Source organism: Rhodnius prolixus, unplaced genomic scaffold, assembly GCF_049639745.1.
Source record: "Rhodnius prolixus isolate KJV_2025 unplaced genomic scaffold, Rpr scaffold_12, whole genome shotgun sequence".
Classification (NCBI taxonomy): Eukaryota; Metazoa; Arthropoda; class Insecta; order Hemiptera; family Reduviidae; genus Rhodnius; species Rhodnius prolixus.
In genome coordinates, this window is record NW_027411635.1 from 6,182,977 (window position 1) to 6,202,942 (window position 19,966).

The following is a 19,966-nucleotide window of genomic DNA, read 5'->3' on the forward strand; positions in this document are numbered from 1 at the left end:
AACAATCTAAACTCACGGGTGATAGGCAGTGTTTTTTGTTTAAACCATTTATTTAACAAGAAAAAAGCCGGCTTTGAGAAAGCATCGGAGAAAACATCTGTGTGCACAAAATATTTTAATAAGAAAAAAAATTATAGAAAGCCCAAATTTGATACTCACTTCGGATACCCAAATTTCACTTTGGAAATTTATTTAATTTCAGATAAACTAGGTTAACTAGCAGCATTGAGTAAGCACTGTATTAATTAAAATTATTTTTCTGAATGTTACTTTTTGTTTCTTATATTTTTTTTAACTATCAACTCCTTGCAAGAAGGAAATGTACTCATGAGGAAAAAACAAAAAAATTAAAATCATTTTAAGTTAAAGTACATTTTACCAGGTCTGAGTGCCGAGTAGGCAAACAAAATAAGATAAAAGTTCTTGGTTTTCCTTAAGTTCCATATTTTACAATGAACATGAGGATCTAATCTTTAAGTGAAATAATTATTAGTAAATTTGCCAGAAATACGCAACTGCGCCAATGTTTTAATGATAGAAATAGAAATATTATATTGAATAATAATAAGGATTGCGTGCTAGGGAAGCGATTAGCTGAGTGGTTAGCATACTGGACTCCCACGCGGAGGTCCCGGGTTCGAATCCAGCAGCTGAACCTTAGATTTTCTCTTCCTAGGAGCTTCTTACAGCTCACTGTCCGGTTGTCTGTAACAAGAGAACACTGTCCGGAGGCCGGCAGTACACTGGAAAAAGCTCCGGGCGCCAATAACCTGAGATGTTGACGCGCCTTAAATCATTAAAAAAAGTAAATAATAATAATGATTGCGGAGACTATCGTCGACATGGCGCTACTGACCAACGCAGTCAATGCGCCCCCCCCAATTAATTGTTAAAATTCTGGATAAAGACCACATTTTTAAAAAAGAGATAATATAAGCGCTGGTTTCTACATCCCAGATCTCTGGATGTAACTTGAATTTGATTATAACGGAATTAAACTGTTTTCTAACGGTAACGAAGTCTCTGAACCATAACGAGTACAATTTTCTGAGTTTTTACCCAGTTACGCTTATTCTGTCCAAAGTTTTTTTTTTTTTTTTTTTGTCACAGATTAGCAGTTTTGGTTGGTGGAAAATACTGAATTTTTAAAAGATTTAAAATTCATTTTGAAGATTGATTCATGGAACAAAACACCTACAAGTTTAGAGCTAATCTCTAGCTTAATTCAATAATTAAGAGTGGTACTACTACACAGATGTAAACTATCATTTATAGAAAGACAGATGAATGTTCTCCAATTGATCGGTAAATTAAGCGCTCAAACCAGAAACGCATATAGAATATAATGCCCCACATCATTTAATGTCAGAACGCCCCATTCTATTTGAATTCAGATTACGTTATTTCAATGAAATATCTGACAATGACGAATGTTTTGAGTTTAATAATAATAGTCAACAATATTAAACCAATTAAACTGGAATGTTTCACATTCACTATTTAAAAAGAAAGTATAAAAGGGGTTTTTGAAACTTGAATTAATTTGCAAACATTAATTGAATTGTCTCAAGTGAATTGAAGTTATTGTTGAACATTATCGATTTATATTGTAATTAATTTTGGACGTTATTACCAAAAAATTAAAAATTAAATTTCATTATTTTTCTATTTTTGATATGAATGATAGATCCGGTTTATAGAGCATAGACCTTGTTATTTATTAATTTGTATGTACTTGCATTGTTTGCGAACGTTTAAATAAATAACTGAATGGTCTATAAAAGCTGGCAGCTATTAATTACCACTCACCTCATACATAGGCGTTCCTTCTTGTGGCTCTTGGGTTAGAGCAACGTGGGCATCGTTTGAAGCTTTTACTTTAAATTTCACAGCTTGAGTTGTATTCGGTACGAACTTATACTCTAATTTATCTTCCGTCTGAATCTCTAAAACAAATTACATTGGATTTATCAGAGAACAACTAGTTAGTTACATATATACATAAAGCAAATTACATTATTATTGATTAATTAATTAGGACGGGCAACTTAGATTAGATTAGATTGTTTTAACAGGGCGGTTCCACCAAAAAGGGGATGGAACGCAGGCAATCCAAAATGCCCATTGTTCCCCGCCCACCCCTCATCCCATGAGAGGGCTTTAAAACAATAAATCCGGCTAAAGTTTGCCAGATGCCAATATAATAAACTAATAAAGTAGCAAAAAAACACTAGGGAGCATGGCGACTACAAGCAGCCACAATCTCCGGTAGGGAAATATTTAACCTGCCGAAGACAAGAAATCTAGTTTTAGAATAAACGGGACACTCCTCTGCAAAGTGCCGCACAATCTCATTGGACTCACCACAGTCGGCGCAATTTGGCGACTGGATAAGGCCGCATTTGAAATGATGGGACGCTAAATTTCGCATGTCCACTCAACAGCTGAACCAACTGGCGAATCTGGGACCTGCTTAAGCCAACCATATCCGTTTTTGACAGGCCAAGGATTTTCTTAGCCTGGCGGCAGTCAGCTTGGGATCTCCACCATTTCCGATGTTCCTTCAAAATCCACTGCTCCACCTCCGTTCTACAACGTCGATAGGATGCAGGGGATAATGGGCTGAGGAGTCATTGTTATCAACGTAGCTCCTTCCTTGGCTGTTTCAGCAAGTTTGTTACCCGGAATCCTGGAATGACCAGGGGACCAAGCAAACGAAATAGTATTCAAAGCTCCCAACAAATTGAGAGCAGCATGGCCAAGAAGTGACCGAAATTTGGTTCAGAGGAGGCCAGAGCTTTAATTGCAGCCTGGCTATCCGTGAAGAACCTAATATCACTATCGGCAAATCCCTTCCAGCGGAGTAAAGTAGCTGCCATCTCAATGGCAAAATCGAATCATATTAATCTGCGGTGTGAGGCGCCACAATTTATAATTTGTTTGTTCGATTTTTGTGTATAATGTAGGTGATATATTAAAATAAAAAACTGAATAACAAAGAGCTAGAAGTCTTCGGATTTTGATATTATGTTGGTATGTAGCCGCTTAGTAAATCTTCGGCCACACCTACACTTCCTCTTTATTCAAAGATTGTGTACATCCATGTTTGTTACGAGTGGCTTCCTCATAACAAAACTTAGGTTATTGACACCCTCCATAGAGAGTTCTATGGATAAGTTATCTATCAGGTTTATAAAAGTTTCTACAGCTTTAATCTCCTTGCCAAAATTGCAACAGCAGTTTCCAAGTATCCTTATCCTATTGAAGAAACCCTCAAAAAGGATTTCAGTATAACGATGTCCCTATCCTGATCGGCAGATCTAATAGTACTATGATGTGAAACTATTGACATCCTAACTCCTTAAAAAATACAGCTAGAAAGCTGCAGTTTTGCACAATTGTAAAGGTAGGTGAGAACTGTAATTGCCCATATTTCGCAGATATTACTCCAATAGGGCAGGGGTGGAAAACAAGTCGATCGCGAGGCCAGTTTTGGTTGATCGTCGATCGCGAGGCCAGTTTTGGTTGATCGTCGATCGCTCGCCATGTCTGGGGTGGAATTCCGTGTACCATGTACTTTGAAGCGATTGTAGAAAACAAAACTTTCTAGCAATAGTTTAAATAGTTTCTGGGAATTTGCCAAGGTCATAAATTTACAAACGAACAAATAGTACAACAACTTATACATTGCAGTTGATAAAAAAATTAAATTGCATTTTAAGTTAGTAAAAATCTATCTTGAAAGAGTGTTGGAAAATACAATATTTTAGGTACCGCATGTACCGAAATTCTGCTATCAAAAGTTGGGTCTAGAAATTTATTTTCTTCATCAGCCTATATCTCGAAAACTTAATAAGTGATTTAAAAAATAATATATTTTACTTATCTACCCATACCTCTCGCTGGAATGCACCTTATACTGAAACACAGTGTATAAACATAGTATGCATTTCACACCCCTTCTTCGCCCCTTAGACTACGCCTATGACAACAAGTCGATCGCGACACACTTTTAAGATAAAAAGTGGATCTTTTTCCCTGCAATAGGGGACCATATTTTACATCATTCTTGATGGTCTTCAGTCTATTTCTTCAAGAATTGTGTGATAACACATTGTTTAAGTTTATCTAAACATTTTAATCAATATAAGCGAAACTGAAACCAATTCATGGACCTCGAAATGAAGCCAATCACAGAAATAGATCTTTACATTTAATCTATTAACTAAATCCCTTATTATATCTAGAGGAGCTTGCATTTCAATTGTTTATTCTATACAATCTATACTGCATTTACATCAATGTTTTGATGGTTTTCTAATGTTCTTTTGCTAAATGATAATAGCAGTGATAATAATTTTGTGCAATAATTAGAGGAAAGTCTATAATATAAATAATGTTCTTTAAATTCCTTTTATGTAAACATTTCATAACTAGAACCAAAATCCATTGAAAATGTTTATTTAAAAAATGTATTAATTGTAGTATAAATATAATACTTTTTCAAAATTGTGTGCTTTTTTTTCTAACATTTGACAAAAAAAAAATCGTTATTTGAAAAAATCATGTACAAAAATTAAGAATTATTCTAAATATAATCGCATTTTGTGTTACGCATATATTTTATTACGATTTTTTTTACATTTACAAAACTTTTTTGGCACCTTTGGTTTTGTACTCTCGAAATAAATACACCTAATAACTACTCCTATGATATAGCTATCACTTAGGCCTTAGGCAGAAATATTCTCTCGAAGAAGAATCACGTTTATGCTGCACTAAAATTGGAGCATGAAGGTTTCTGAAAGGTTTCTACTATAACTGTTAGTGCAATACTGTTATTAATATGTGTGACGCATAACAGTTCTAATCTGAACTATATAAGGCCAGCATAGTCCTCAGAAGCTGTAATAACTACTTCTTATCTTGCTTATAAGCTTATCTTAACGGACTATTGCCCATATAAAGAGTTGAAATAATCAGTCCACTAATACGAGGGTCGTTTGAAAAGTCCGTGCAAAGTCAGAGAGATAGCACCACTGGCGCGTATCGAGGTTATGTTTAGTTAGTAGCATCTCTTGGAAGAACACACACCAAGTTTCAGCCAGATCGGTCAATTTCTTTGTGTTTGGCATTCGTTTGAATCGAGGAAGTCGAGTGATTTTCAAAAAATGGACGAAAAAGAACTTCGTGTGTTGATTAAACACTACTTTATGAAAGGCAAAACGCCTGAGGAGACTAAAGAGAAGCTTGATAAACATTATGGTGACTCAGCACCTTCGATTAGAACAGTTTATAAGTGGTTTCAAAATTTTCGGAGTGGCCATATGGGCACAAGTGACGCTGAACGTTCTGGACGCCCTGTTGAGTTTACTACTCCAGAAATCATTGATAAAATCCATGATATGGTGATGGATGACAGAAGAGTGAAGGTGCGTGAGATTGCTAGTGCTGTGGGCATCTCGAATGAACGGGTACATAATATTTTGCATCAACATTTGGACATGACAAAGCTATCCGCTAGATGGGTGCCGCGATTGCTCACGCTTCACCAAAAACGAAATCGTGTGAAGTGTTGCAAGGACGGTTTGCAGCTGTTCCAGAAGAATCCGCAGGACTTTAAGCGTCGTTTCGTCACTGTGGATGAAACATGGATACATCACTACACTCCTGAGACCAAAGAACAATCTAAACAATGGGTTACCAAGGAGGAATCTGCGCCAAAAAAGGCGAAGACCGTTCCTTCGGCCGCAAAGATTATGGCGAATGTCTTTTGGGATTCGCAAGGAATAATCCTCATCGACTATCTGGAAAAGGGTAAAACTATTACAGGTGCATATTATTCATCGTTATTGGACCGTTTGAAAACCGAGCTGCAAGAAAAACGCCCACGATTGTCCCACAAAAAAGTCCTTTTCCATCACGACAACGCACCAGCTCACACCTCAGCAGTTGTGGTCGCAAAATTAATGGAAATAGGGTTCCAACTCGTTTCACATCCCCCTATTCTCCAGACTTAGCTCCCTCGGACTACTATTTGTTCCCCAATATGAAGAAATGGCTGGCGGGAAAAAGATTTTATTCAAACGAGGAGGTGATTGCAGAAACGAATGGCTATTTTTCAGACTTGGACAAATCCTATTATTCGGAAGGGATCAACAAACTAGAGCAGCGTTGGACGAAGTGTATAAGCCTAAAAGGAGACTATGTTGAAAAATAAAAATGGTTTACCCCAAAAAATTAAGTAGTTTTTATTTTTGCACGGACTTTTCAAACGACCCTCGTAGCTTAAGCATTAAACATCACTTTTCAACGATAAAATTAGAAATAATTACCCTAACTAGTGTCCAAAAAAAAAAAAAAAAAAAAACACTGCAGAAACTAAATTATTCAATTTTGGCCTTGAGATCCCGGTTTACATTTAGTAGGTGTTAGAATTTGTTTAAAGACAGTATCAATGGCAACATTAAATTTACTAACAACAGAGTCATTTCTAAAAATAAATATGATTTACTGAACTGCACATTAAGATATGAATTGTCTCAAATTCTTTTCCAATCAGTAAAATAATGCAATAACAATAATAATAAATAATTGGGAGGAAAGGAATTAGCGTAATGGCTTCCCATTCGAAGATTCTGGGTTTGAATTCAGCTGCTGGCCCCATAGATTTTTCTAGGGTACGTTTACAACGGAGCTGTGAGCATAGATGATAGCCGGAGATGATGGCAGTGATGCATCAGCGCTTATAGAATAACCTAGTACATTCTTATGTGAGCGTGCACAACGAAGCTTCGACTAGTGACTCATACTCGCTGCTATAAACGAGCATAGATGATAGAATTGAATTTTTCATTTTTCTGCTAGCTGAACTCCAGTATCGGAGCTTCAAAATGGACGTCGAAAAATTATTTAGTGCTGTCATTACTCATTATTTTTGGTTATTATTTTATTATTTACTTTTAAACAATATTTTGTTTTTTAAATCGTGCTTACATTTATTTTCATGTGTATTTATTTGTTTTTGTTTTTTTCAATAAAATCATTACTAACCTAAGAGTAATCACTAGTTTTTCTTCTATGGTTATAGGATTTCCATGACAATTTTTCCAAAGTTTTCTTAATTTTGACCTTATTTTTTCTAAAATATAGTCGAATGTGGGTGGACCCATCCTCACATATTCAAAAAAACGATCCGGATAATTTCTAAGTTCCTTATATAAATAGTGAAATTCACCCAAAGTACTTCGTTTTTTATTTATGGGATGTACATGATATTTTCTAAAGCGTTTTTTCTTTAAAATATACCATTTCGTGGCTGGTGAACTTAAAAACTCTTCTTCACTACTCGACATGTTGCATGTATCACAGCTCCGTTGTGCACACTAATCAGCGATTATATTTTACTCTATCAGTTATCATCTCTGCTATCATCTATACTCACAGCTCCGTTGTAAACGTGCCCTTACTAGGAGCTTTCTTACAATCCGAAGATGGGCAGTATTGTTTGTAACGAGAGAACAGAGTACGGAGGGAGGCAGTGAACTGAAAAAAACTACCTTCTGGCGCCAATAATCTTAGATGTTGGACGCGCTTTAAATTTAAAAAATAATTTTGACGAAATGTATAGAAAATGTTAGATATGCACAATCAGGTAGGTTTGAACGATTTTTTTAAAAATTTATTTTGGACATTGAGTAAAAAGATTCTTTGGACCAATAAAAAAAAAGTTGAAAGTTTCTGCACTTTCAGAGAGATGATGTTTGGATTTGGAGCACAGGTAAGTTAAAATGTCGCATAGAAAAGGTTTTTACATTGTTGTGTGATAGAACGAGTGATATGTACTCCTTCATACAGTATAAGTCTGAACGGATCGCTCTTCTGTATTTGTCAGAATTATTTATTCTAGTTAAATCCCAAAAGAAAACATTCTTCAGTTTCTCCTATTAAATTCTCTGTACATTCCCGTCAAACTCGATGTGATCCATCTGATTTACTCCTTCCCGCAGGGCGAACAAAACTGCCTAGATCAAATTCATCAAATCCGTCAGCAGAGTTGCAAAAAAATAAAATAATATAGTATATTAAAATTAATCATAATTAAATTCTCTAACTTAGATCTATAGGAGAGTGCATCTTTTAAATATTTCATAATGCTTGCCAATCTAAACCATTCAAATATCTACAAAGTTCGCTTTCATTGAGAGTACATTTGAGCTGTTATTTTTGAAAGTGGTATAAGTCCAATTTTTAAAAAAATGAGTTAATGGTAATTTCAGTAAGATATAGACACATTCTTTCCATATTTATAATCATACATTCAATGGAGTACGATTTTTTTTATAAAGTCAACAAAAGAATTTTGACTATAAAATGTTATCACAAAAATATTTTTTTTGAAAGTGGATTAAGTCCATTTCTAATAATTATAATTAAAACAACTTTCTTATTGCAATTATTTTTGATTATTGCTACTTCAGTGTACGCTGCTCGTTAGCAGATATTATGCTAACTGTAAAAGAAAAATAAGTTTAAAATATCTTTTTTTGCTTTAAAGATCTTAACGAAGTAATTTTCATTTTTATATTTTTAATATAACTGGAATTAAAAAAAATAAACTTGGTTATTCGTGTATTTAAATGTCTTCATTTTAATTATTAAATTTTACATAAAAACCCATTTCAGTAAAGCTATAATGTCTATAAAAATATGGACTTAAATTTACTCCTGTTTTTATTTCTTGTAATTTGTTACTTTTGAAAGTGGTCTAAGTCCAATTGGAGCTAAAAAAAATTGTTTATTTTTTTAAGAATTGTAATAATTATTATTTCATAATAAAATTTAAAAGGTGTATAGTGTTAATAACATCACTTGAATAGATTAAGGTTTACGAATATTTTTAAATTAATTCAAATGCTTAGTTATTTTTTAGAATTTATTAGATGTCACAGACCCTTATGCTGGCCATTTTCGTCTACAAAATATATGTTCAAGTAGCACTGTAGATTGACTGTAATATCTAGTTATTTATAATAATCAAACTATTAATTACAGGTTAAAAAGAAAAAAAAATATGAGGCTAAAAAATTCAAAACTTTTTTTTATAAAAAACTTACATTAATGATTTTATTTTATTTATTTATTTTTATTTTTAAATAAAAATCGTCGGTTTAAGTTCATTCTTCGATTAAAGTAATTGTTATTGTATGAAGTAGTCAAACGTTTATAATAATAGGTAATAATTATCTGGCTTTATCGCAAATAATATAGTTTTCTTCAATTACATTCTCAATCTAGGTATTCATACCACAATGTTGTATATATGTAGTATAAAGTAAATAAGATATGCATATTTTTAGGACAGCTAATTATTCCAGGATTTTACTATAAGTAAAATTAGGGGGACTAAATTAAATTACAATTGAGAAATGAATAATTGTTGTTGAATAATCTACTTGTTATTATCTGTGTATTATTTGTGCTCACGAATATTTCGGTAAGACGAATTCAAGACAATAGCCTACTCTAACTTTGTCTTTTTCTACTTTAACATGCATGTACGTATATATGTGATTTATCATAATTATAACAAAAAAATATTATAAATGAAGTGGCCAGCATAAGGGTCTGTGACATCTAATAAATTCTAAAAAAATAACTTATTAATGAAAATTAATGCAGTAGAATTACTTAACTATTAATGAAATGTTGGGTACTCGCTGATTTGTGTACCTTTTGGCGTTTAATCAACCCTTATACTTAACATTTTAAACTGTAAGTTTTTGTTAAGGAGATTTTTGTACCTTTTGGATAGATTTTCCTTTTTGTTTATTTTACAAAGTTACATATCTTCTTTACAGATTTTTTTAAAATTTGGAATAAACAATTCTATCATTATAACCTGATAAGGTGTTAAGTTGGAACCGTAACTACCACTGGAGAGATCTTTTTAAAGAATGATTATAGTTGCGTTCCCCCAAACCATCCACAATAACAATTTTTTTGAAAAAGCGTTTTGAACAACATAGGAAGGTATTTGTACGTAAATAGCAAAATTAAACTGCGATTTCAGTACTTCCTTTTAAGAGGAGTAAGAAAAATAAACTACGATTGCAGTACTTCTTCCTAAAAGGCAAAGAGGCAAAGATCTTTTAATCGAACGACAATTCATTGATTTAAATCGGTTCACTCATTGATAATTTAAATGATTGCAGTACTTCCTCTTAGTAGGTGCAAGAGCATCAGCAACGTAGAGGAGCTATAACCACTTATTCGAGCTGAATTTTATCAAAATCGAACTAAGCGTTATAGAAATATTGGTAATAATAGTTTTAGAAAGGGCCTTATTTGGGTGGGGCGAACTCCCCTCCTTATGAGGCACGGCGTCGAGACTTTTAAACTGCAAATCTGTACAAAATTTCGATTCGAATGACCCTTCATTCATGAAAATCGGTTCACGTGTCGATAATTTGCAACGATTGCTATACTTCCCCTTAACAAGTTTAAGAGCTGATCGTCGCTTTAATGTTACGTAGGGAAGCCCTAACTCTATCATCCTACCAAATTATTTCAAAATCGGGCTAAGATTTACAGAGTAATTAGTAATAATAATTTTGGAGGGGGCCTTACATAAAGGGGGCTAACTCCTCTCCTATTCGATGTACAGCGTCGAGACCCCCAAAAGGCACATCTACATAAAATTCCGAATCGAATGACACCTCATTCATGAAAATCGGTTCACGCGTTTAGGCGCTACGTTGTTTACAAAAAAGGTAACAAGAAGAAGAAGAACAAGAACAAGAAGAACAAGAACATTTTTTGAAAAAGCCGTTTTTGCTCATTTTTGGCAACTTTTTTCTCGAAACCTATTAGATCTGGGTTGTTGCAAAAAAATTACAGTCATAAAGGAGGATTTGCCCTTTATTTTAAAGAAAATTTGGGAATTTTATCTTTTATTGAAAAAGAGAAAAAAATTGTCAAAGTTGGGTGTTTTTCAACGTTACGCTTTTTCGTGCAGTTTTTGATGATCAACCCTTATACAACTGTCCTACCAGACAGTTTTAATTAATTCAAATGCAAAACCTTAAATATCTCGATACATGGAAAAATGAGCTTATACCACTTTCATCAAAAATAACAGCTCATTAAAACTGTCCGGTAGGACAGTTGTATAAGGGTTGATGGTCAAAAACTGCACGAAAAAGCGTAACGTTGAAAAACACCCAACTTTGACAATTTTTTTCTCTTTTTCTATAAAAGATAAAATTCCCAAATTTTCTTTAAAATAAAGGGCAAATCCTCCTTTATGACTGTAATTTTTTGCAACAACCCAGATCTAATAGGTTTTGAGAAAAAAGTTGCTGAAAATGAGCAAAAACGGCTTTTTCAAAAATTGTTGTTGTTCTTGTTCTTGTTGTTCTTCTTCTTCTTCTTGTTGTTGTTACCTTTTTTGTAAACAACGTAGCGCCTAAACGCGTGAACCGATTTTCATGAATGAGGTGTCATTCGATTCGGAATTTTATGTAGATGTGCCTTTTGGGGGTCTCGGCCCTGTACATTGAATGGGAGAGGAGTTAGCCCCCTTTATGTAAGGCCCCCTCCAAAATTATTATTACTAATTACTCTGTAAATCTTGGCCCGATTTTGATAAAATTTGGTAGGATGATAGGGTTAGGGCTCCCCTACCTAACAATAAAGCGACGATCTGCTCTTACACTTGTTAAGGGGAAGTATAGCAATCGTTTCAAATTATCGACACGTGAACCGATTTTCATGAATGAAGTGTCATTCGAATCGAAATTTTGTACAGATTTGTACTTTAAAAGTCTCGACGCTATGCCTCATAAGGAGGGGAGTTCGCCCCACCCAAATAAGGCCCTTTCTGAAACTATTATTACCAATATTTCTACAAAGCTTAGTCCGATTTTGATAAAATTTAGCACGAAGAAGTGATTAAAGCTCCTCTATGTGGCTGTGAAGTGCCATCATGCTCTTACACCTACTAAGAGGAAGTACTGCAATCGTTAAAATTATCAATGAGTGAACCGATTTACATCAATGAATTGTCGTTCGATTCAAAATCTTTGCCTTTTAGGGAGAAGTACTGTAATCGCAGTTTATTTTTCTTGCTCCTCTTAAAAGGAAGTACTGAAATCGCAGTTTAATTTTGCTATTTACGTACAAATACCTTCCTATTTTATTCAAAACGCTTTCTCAAAAAAATGGTTATTGAGGATGGTTTGGGGACCGTAACTATAATCATTCTTTAAAAAGATCTCTCCAGTGGTAGTTACGGTTCCGATTTAACACCTTATCAGGTTATAATGATAGAATACCTTATTCCAAATTTTAAAAAATCTGTAAAGCAGACGTAACTTTGCAAATAGACAAAAAGGAAAATCTATCCAAAAGGTACAAAAATCTCCTTAACAAAAACTTACAGTTTTAAAAGTTAAGTATAAGGGTTGATTAAACGCCAAAAGGTACACAAATCAGCAGTTCCCAACATTTCATTAATACTTCATTGATATAATTTAAGTAATTTTACTGCATTAACTTTTCCTTCACATTTTTTAGAATTTATTAGATGTCACAGACCCTTATGCTGGCCAGTTCATTCATAATATTTTTTTATTATAATTATGATAAAATGAGTGATGAATTATTCTGAGTAGTCACATATACATGCATGTTAAAGTAGAAAAAAACAAAGTTAGAGTCGGCCACTTTTTAAATTTCAATCACGGAGGATTCAAAACAATATTTCAGTCTTAAATTCGTCTTACCGAAATATTCGTGAGCACAAATAACATACATTTAATAACAAGTAGATTATTCAACAATATTTACTCATTTCTCAATTGTAATTTAATTTAGTCCCCCTAATTTTACTTATGGTAAAATACTGGAATAATTAGCTGTCCTAAAAATATGCATATCTTTATTTTCTTTATTTTATATTACATATATATAACATTGTGGGAAGAACACCTAGATTGAGAATGTAATTGAAGAAAACTATATTATTTGCGATAAAGCCAGATTATTTATTACTTATTATTACAAACGTTTGACTACAACATAAAATAACAATTACTTTAATCGAAGAATGAACTTAAACCAATGATTTTTATTTAAAAATAAAAATAAATGCATAAAATTATTGATGTAAAAAAAGTTTATGAATTTTTTAGCCTCTTATTTTTTTTATATTTTTTATAACGTTTTCTTTTTCACCTGTGATTAATAGTTTGATTATTATAGATAAATAGATATTACAGTCAATCTAAGTTAAATGGTGTGCTACTTGAGTAAATATTTTGTAGACGAAAATGGCCAGCATAAGGGTCTGTGACATCTAATAAATTCTAAAAAATGTGAAGGAAAAGTTAATGCAGTAAAATTACTTAAATTATATCAATGAAGTATTAATGAAATGTTGGGAACTGCTGATTTGTGTACCTTTTGGCGTTTAATCAACCCTTATACTTAACTTTTAAAACTGTAAGTTTTTGTTAAGGAGTTTATTAACATATTTGTTTTGATAATATTCCAATAAGGTGGATTACAATTTTCTATTTGATTAAAATTGCATAATAAGCAAAACATGACACAACTCTAATTTAAAAGGCCTGTAATTTAAATAGGAACAGTTCTCAACGAGTTTTTAAAATCAATTTCACATCACTGAACGGCAAAGAATAAATAATAATTATAGTTATATCTGTAAATTCCGCGAATTTTTTTGCATTTGATGTGATTCATCCTTTTTTTGACGCTCCTTTTTCGGTGAATGAGATTGCAGTGGCAATTGCCAATAGTAAAAATTGTAAAGCACCCGGCCCTGATGCCGTGACAAATGAATTTTTTAAACATTTGCCTTTTGAGGGAGCTCTCTTTGTACTTAAGCTGTTTAACAGAATTTTGGAAACTGAAATCATTCCTCGTCAGTGGGGCCAGTCTGAGATGTTTATGTTGTTTAAGAAGGGCGACCCTTCATTACCTGATAACTATAGAGGTATATCTCTAATGAACTCTGTTACTAAATTATTTACACAAGTTTTAGGCAATAGACTCTCAGATTGGTTAGAGTTCGGTAACCCTTTAACTGAATCACAGAATGGTTTCAGGAAAGGTAGAGGCTGCATGGACTCTTTATTTACCCTGTCAGCTATAGTTAATATCTCTTTAACAAAAACTTACAGTTTAAAATGTTAAGTATAAGTGTTGATTAAACGCCAAAAGGTACACAAATCAGCTAGTACCCAACATTTCATTCATGCTTAGCTGATATAATTTAAGTAATTTTGCTGCATTAACTTTTTCTTCACATTTTTTTAGAAATTATTAGATGTCACTTTGTCTTATGCTGGCCATTTTCGTCTACAAAATATTTGTTCAAGTAGCACTGTAGATTGACAGTAATATCTATTAATCTATAATAATCAAACTATTAATTACGGGTTAGAAAGAAAAACGTTATAAAAAATAATAAAAAAATATGAGGCTAAAAAATTCAAAACCTTTTTTTAAAAAATGCTTATATCAACATACATCAATGATTTTGTTTATTTTATTTATTTATTTTTTTAAATCGTCGGTTTAAGTTCATTCTTCCATTAAAGTAATTGTTATTTTATGTAGTAGTCAAACGTTTATAATAATAGGTAATAATTATCTGGCTTTATCGCAAATAATATAGTTTCAATTACACTCTCAATGTAGCTGTTCTTCTCACAATGTTGTATATATGTAATATAAAATAAATAAGATATGCATATTTTTAGGGCAGCTAATTATTCCAGTATTTTGCTATAAGTAAAATTAGGGAGACTAAATTAAATTACAATTTATTGAGAAATGAATAATTGTTGAATAATTTACTTGTTATTAACTGTGAGTTATTTGTGCTCACGAATATTTCGGTAAGACGAATTCAAGACTGAAATATTCTGTTAAATCCGTGATTCAAATTTAAACAGTAGCCGACTCTAACTTTGTTTTTCTCTACTTTAACATGAATGTATATGTGACTACTAAGAATAAAGGGCATATTAAAGATAAATCCAAAGAATAATTTGAAATGGAGTTAAAATAAAGTACCTATTTAAAAACGAAGATATAATATACATTTTATCATAATTATAACAAAATAATATTATGAATGATCTGGCCAGCATAAGGGTCTGTGACATCTAATAATTTCTAAAAAAATGTGAAGAAAAAGTTAATGCAGCAAAATTACTTAAATTATATCAACTAAGCTTGAATGAAATGTTGGGTACTAGCTGATTTCTGTACCTTTTGGCGTTTAATCAACACTTATACTTAACATTTTAAACTGTAAGTTTTTGTTAAAGAGATTTTTGTACCTTTTGGATAGATTTTCATTTTTGTCTATTTTACAAAGTTACTTATCTGCTTCACAGATTTGTTTAAAATTTAGAATAAGCAATTCTATCATTATAACCTGATAAGGTGTTAAGTCGGAACCATAACTATCATTGGAGAGATCTTTTTAAAGAATGATTATAGTTGCCATCCTCAATAACAATTTTTTTGAGAAAGCGTTTTGAATAAAATAGGAAGGTATTTGTACGTAAAAAGCAAAATTAAACTGCGATTTCAGTACTTCCTCTTAAGAGGAGTAAGAAAAATAAACTGCGATTACAGTACTTCTCCCTAAAAGGCAAAGATTTTGAATCGAACAACAATTCATTAATGTAAATAGGTTCACCCATTGATAATTTTAACGATTGCAGTACTTCCTCTTAGTAGATGCAAGAGCTTGATGGTCCTTCACAGCCAAGTAGAGGAGCTTTAACAACTTATTCGAGCTGAATTTTATCAAAATCGGACTAAGCGTTATAGAAATATTGGTAAAAATAGTTTTAGAAAGGGCCTAACTTGGGTGGGGCAAACTCCCCTCTTTATGAGGCACAGCGTTCAGACTTTTAAAGTGCAAATCTGTACAAAATTTCGATTCGAATGACACTTCATTCATGACAATCGGTTCTCGTGTCGATAATTTGAAACGATTGCTATACTTTCCCTTAACAAGTGTAAGAGCTGATCGCCGCTTTAATGTTACGTAGGGAAGCCCTAACTCTATCATCCTACCAAATTATTTCAAAATCGGGCTAAGATTTACAGAGTAATTAGTAATAATAATTTTGGAGGGGGCCTTACATAAAGGGGGCTAACTCCTCTCCTATTCGATGTACAGCGTCGAGACCCCCAAAAGGCACATCTACATAAAAGTCCGAATCGAATAACACCTCATTCATGAAAATCGGTTCGTGCGTTTAGGCGCTACGCAGTTTACAAAAAAGGTAACAACAACAACAACAAGAAGAAGAAGAAGAAGAAGAACAACAACAATTTTTGAAAATGTAATTTTTGTTCATTTTTCGCATCGTTTTTCTCGAAAACTAATTAATCTATGTTATTACGAAAAAATTACAGTTATAAAGGAGGGTTTGCCCTATATTATAAAGAAAATTTGGGAATTTTATCTTTTATAGAAAAAGAGAAAAAAATTGTCAAAGTTGGGTGTTTTTCAACGTTACGCTTTTTCGTGCAGTTTTTGACGATCAACCCTTATACAACTGTCCTACCGCGGCAGTTTTAATTCATTTATTAAAAAATAAAAGGAAAATTTATGCCACATTTATAGATTTTCGAAAGGCTTTTGACAGCGTTAACCACACCTTGTTATGGAATAAATTGTTCTCTTACGGCATCAGTGCAAAATGGATCAGGATATTGGAAGGTCTGTACGGTTTGTCTAGTTTGAGGGTTAAAGTTGGTAATTCCTATACTGAGGAGGTGTCTGTCTGTAGAGGGGTGCTTCAGGGAGATACTATCTCCCCATTGCTTTTTGCTATCTTTATAAACGATTTGGATCAGTTTCTTTTGAATAATAACTGCAGCCCCGTCAGTTTAGATCACAGAACGGGAGTGGCAGCACTGCTTTATACAGATGATGTCATTCTACTTTCGGACACGGCAGTGGAAGCGCAAAGAAAGTTAACGGCTTTGGAGCGTTATTGCAGTTTGAACGACCTACAAGTCAATGTTAGTAAATCTAAAATGTTAATATTTAAGAAAGGTCGTAATAAGAAGAGTAAAGAAGCATTCTATTATAATGGTGCTCCTCTGGAGATAGTCGCCACTCAGAAGTATTTGGGTATAACATTTTCGAACTCAGGTGTTTTCCTTGCAGCAAGCAAAGATATGATTTCGAAGTCTGTCGTTGCAATGAATATGTTGAGAGGAGCTTGTACTAAATCAAAATTAAATTCATGGCCCTCCCTACTCAGATTATTTGAAAGTACAGTCTGTTCTGTTTTGCTTTATGGTTGCGAACTTTGGGCGTTACGATACTGTGACCAAATTGAAATTATACAATCTAAATTTTTTAAGTCTTTATTTTTTTGGCCTATTAACACTCCAAGTTATATGATTCGTTTAGAGACAGGGCAAATCAGGTTGAAACTTATTGTTTTTAAGTCTGCTATCAGCTGGCTAATCAAACTATTAAACATGCCTAATAATAGATTTCCTAAAGTAGGTTTCGACAAGCTTCTCTCTTTAGATAAATCCTCTAGTAATTCTGTCAAACACAACTGGGTCTCGCAACTGAAATGTCTATTTATTGAGGCAGGTCACGGCCATGTTTGGAATAACCTAGATGTGACTCACTTGAAGAGCAACAAACATAAAATATTAAATGATTATCGTGCCGTTCTGTATAATTATGATTGTAACCGGGCTGCTAACTCCTCTTTTAGTGCACTCTTTAACAGCATTAGATATATTGATTGTCACAATTTTTATTTATCTGCTAATGCTCCCTATGCAATGAAGAGAGCCATTAGCCAGCTGCGATTAGCCTCAGGAAAAAATTTAAGAGTATATATAGATAACACCAAGTATACGATCAACCTTGATGAAAGTTGTAAATTGTGTCATCAATGTGTAGAAAATCTACATCATCTTTTTTGGTCGTGTCCCTTCTACGGGCACTTTAGAATTAAATATATTAATAAATACGTCTTCAGAAATGTGAATGAGTTATTATATATCTCTAAAGTGGAGCAAATTTATGATATATTCTATTTTGTTTGCAACTTTTTAAAACTGAGGTCATTTTTATTGAATAAATAATACAGTGTTGTAGACTAATTCATAATTATTGTATATTTGGATTTGTAAATCACTTACTGGAAACATTTATGTTCAAAATATTATTGTTATCTTTTTAAATCCATTGCCCTTATTATTTAGTATTATTTTGGTTAAATTCATTTTATTTTATATTGCATTGTACTATTATTATCATTATTTTTATTACATTAATCGCTTTTTCTTTTTTTCTCGTCTGTAAAAGTAATACTTTTCATTTTCAATTTTTCTATTTCTTGTTATTGATTAGTTTGTTTTTGTTTGTCAAACCCACCCCATCTGTATTGTACAACTATGTAAACGGATGTAAAAATAAAAAAATAATAGTTATAATTTAATTTGGGGATATACGAGGTGTGTTCAAAAAGTAACGGGAATTTTCGTTTTTTGAAAAAAATATTTATTTATTCATCTACATTAATATTGTCGCCTTCAAAGTAGTCCCCTTCGCATACAATACACTTGTGCCAGCGCTTTTTCCAATCCTCGAAACACTTCTGAAACTCGATCTTTGTGATAGCTTTCAGCTCTTTCAGCGATTCGCTTTTAATGTCATCTATGCTTGTAAAACGACGGCCTTTTAATGTTCTCTTTATGTTTGGAAATAGAAAAAAGTCACATGGAGCCATGTCTGGCGAATATGGAGGCTGGGGCATCGTTAAAGTTTTGTTTTTGGCCAAAAATTGACGAACAAGCAATGAAGTGTGAGCAGGTGCATTATCGTGGTGCAAAATCCATGAATTGTTTTGCCACAAATCCGGGCGTTTTTTTCGGATTGCTTCACGCAAACGGCGTTGAACTTGTAGGTAGTACTCCTTATTGATTGTTTGACCTTGTGGCAAGAATTCATGATGCACTATGCCATTAAAATCGAAGAACACAGTGAGCATAACCTTCACATTCGACCGCACTTGTCAAGCCTTTTTCGGTCTTGGCGATCCAGAATGCCTCCACTGGGACGATTGAGCCTTAGTTTCGACATCATATCCGTAAACCCATGTTTCGTCACCTGTTATAACACGTTTCAGTAGATCCGCATCGTTGTCGACTTCATTGAGTGACTCTTGAGCAACTTCCATTCTCCGTTGTTTTTGTTCGAAATTCAACAATTTTGGAACAAATTTTGCTGCCACACGTTTCATACCCAAAACATCCGAAAAAATTTCATGGCATGAGCCAATTGATATGGCAACATCATCAGCGACTTCTCTGATTGTGATTCGGCGATCGTTCATAACCATTTCTTTCACTTTTTTCACGTTTTCATCGGTTGTTGATGTGCTTGGACGTCCAGGTCGTTCGTCATCTTCAACGTTTTCGCGGCCATCTTGGAAACGCTTATACCACTCGTAAATCCTTGTTTTACTCATAGCAGACTCACCATATGCCTTTATTAACATTTCACACACTTTATTTCATTTTTTACGCAAAATTTAATACAAATTCTTTGATCCATTTTTTTTAACAAACAAAAATCGCCAAGCTCGAAAAACACGTCTAACCTTAACGGCTGCCACTTAAGAAGTAAACAATGAATATTACTGAAAATTTTATCGTACTTCAGGGGCATGTGTACCAACATAATAAAAAAAAAATTTTACAATCAGACTCTCCAAACCCGCGAAATTTAAAAATTCCCGTTACTTTTTGAACACACCTCGTAGTCCATTAAAAACTCCTTTTTCTATTGCGTTTTGTTTTTACATCTGCTTCAATACAATTCAATAACTTATCTAAACTCTTTTCCCATTCAGAAAGTTATTCTCTCGTTATCTGATAC

The 19,966-nt window shown here is 33.1% G+C and overlaps 1 protein-coding gene across 1 annotated transcript in view; it reads right to left on the reverse strand.

Annotated features, from left to right (window-relative positions):
* The window catches only part of LOC141461714 (uncharacterized), a 36,802-nt gene that overhangs the window by 3,765 nt on the left and 13,071 nt on the right, over positions 1-19,966 (reverse strand). The window contains exon 2 of the mRNA XM_074142981.1: positions 1,810-1,946. Coding sequence (XP_073999082.1) covers positions 1,810-1,946 — 137 coding nt within the window. The remainder of the gene's footprint in view (positions 1-1,809; positions 1,947-19,966) is intronic.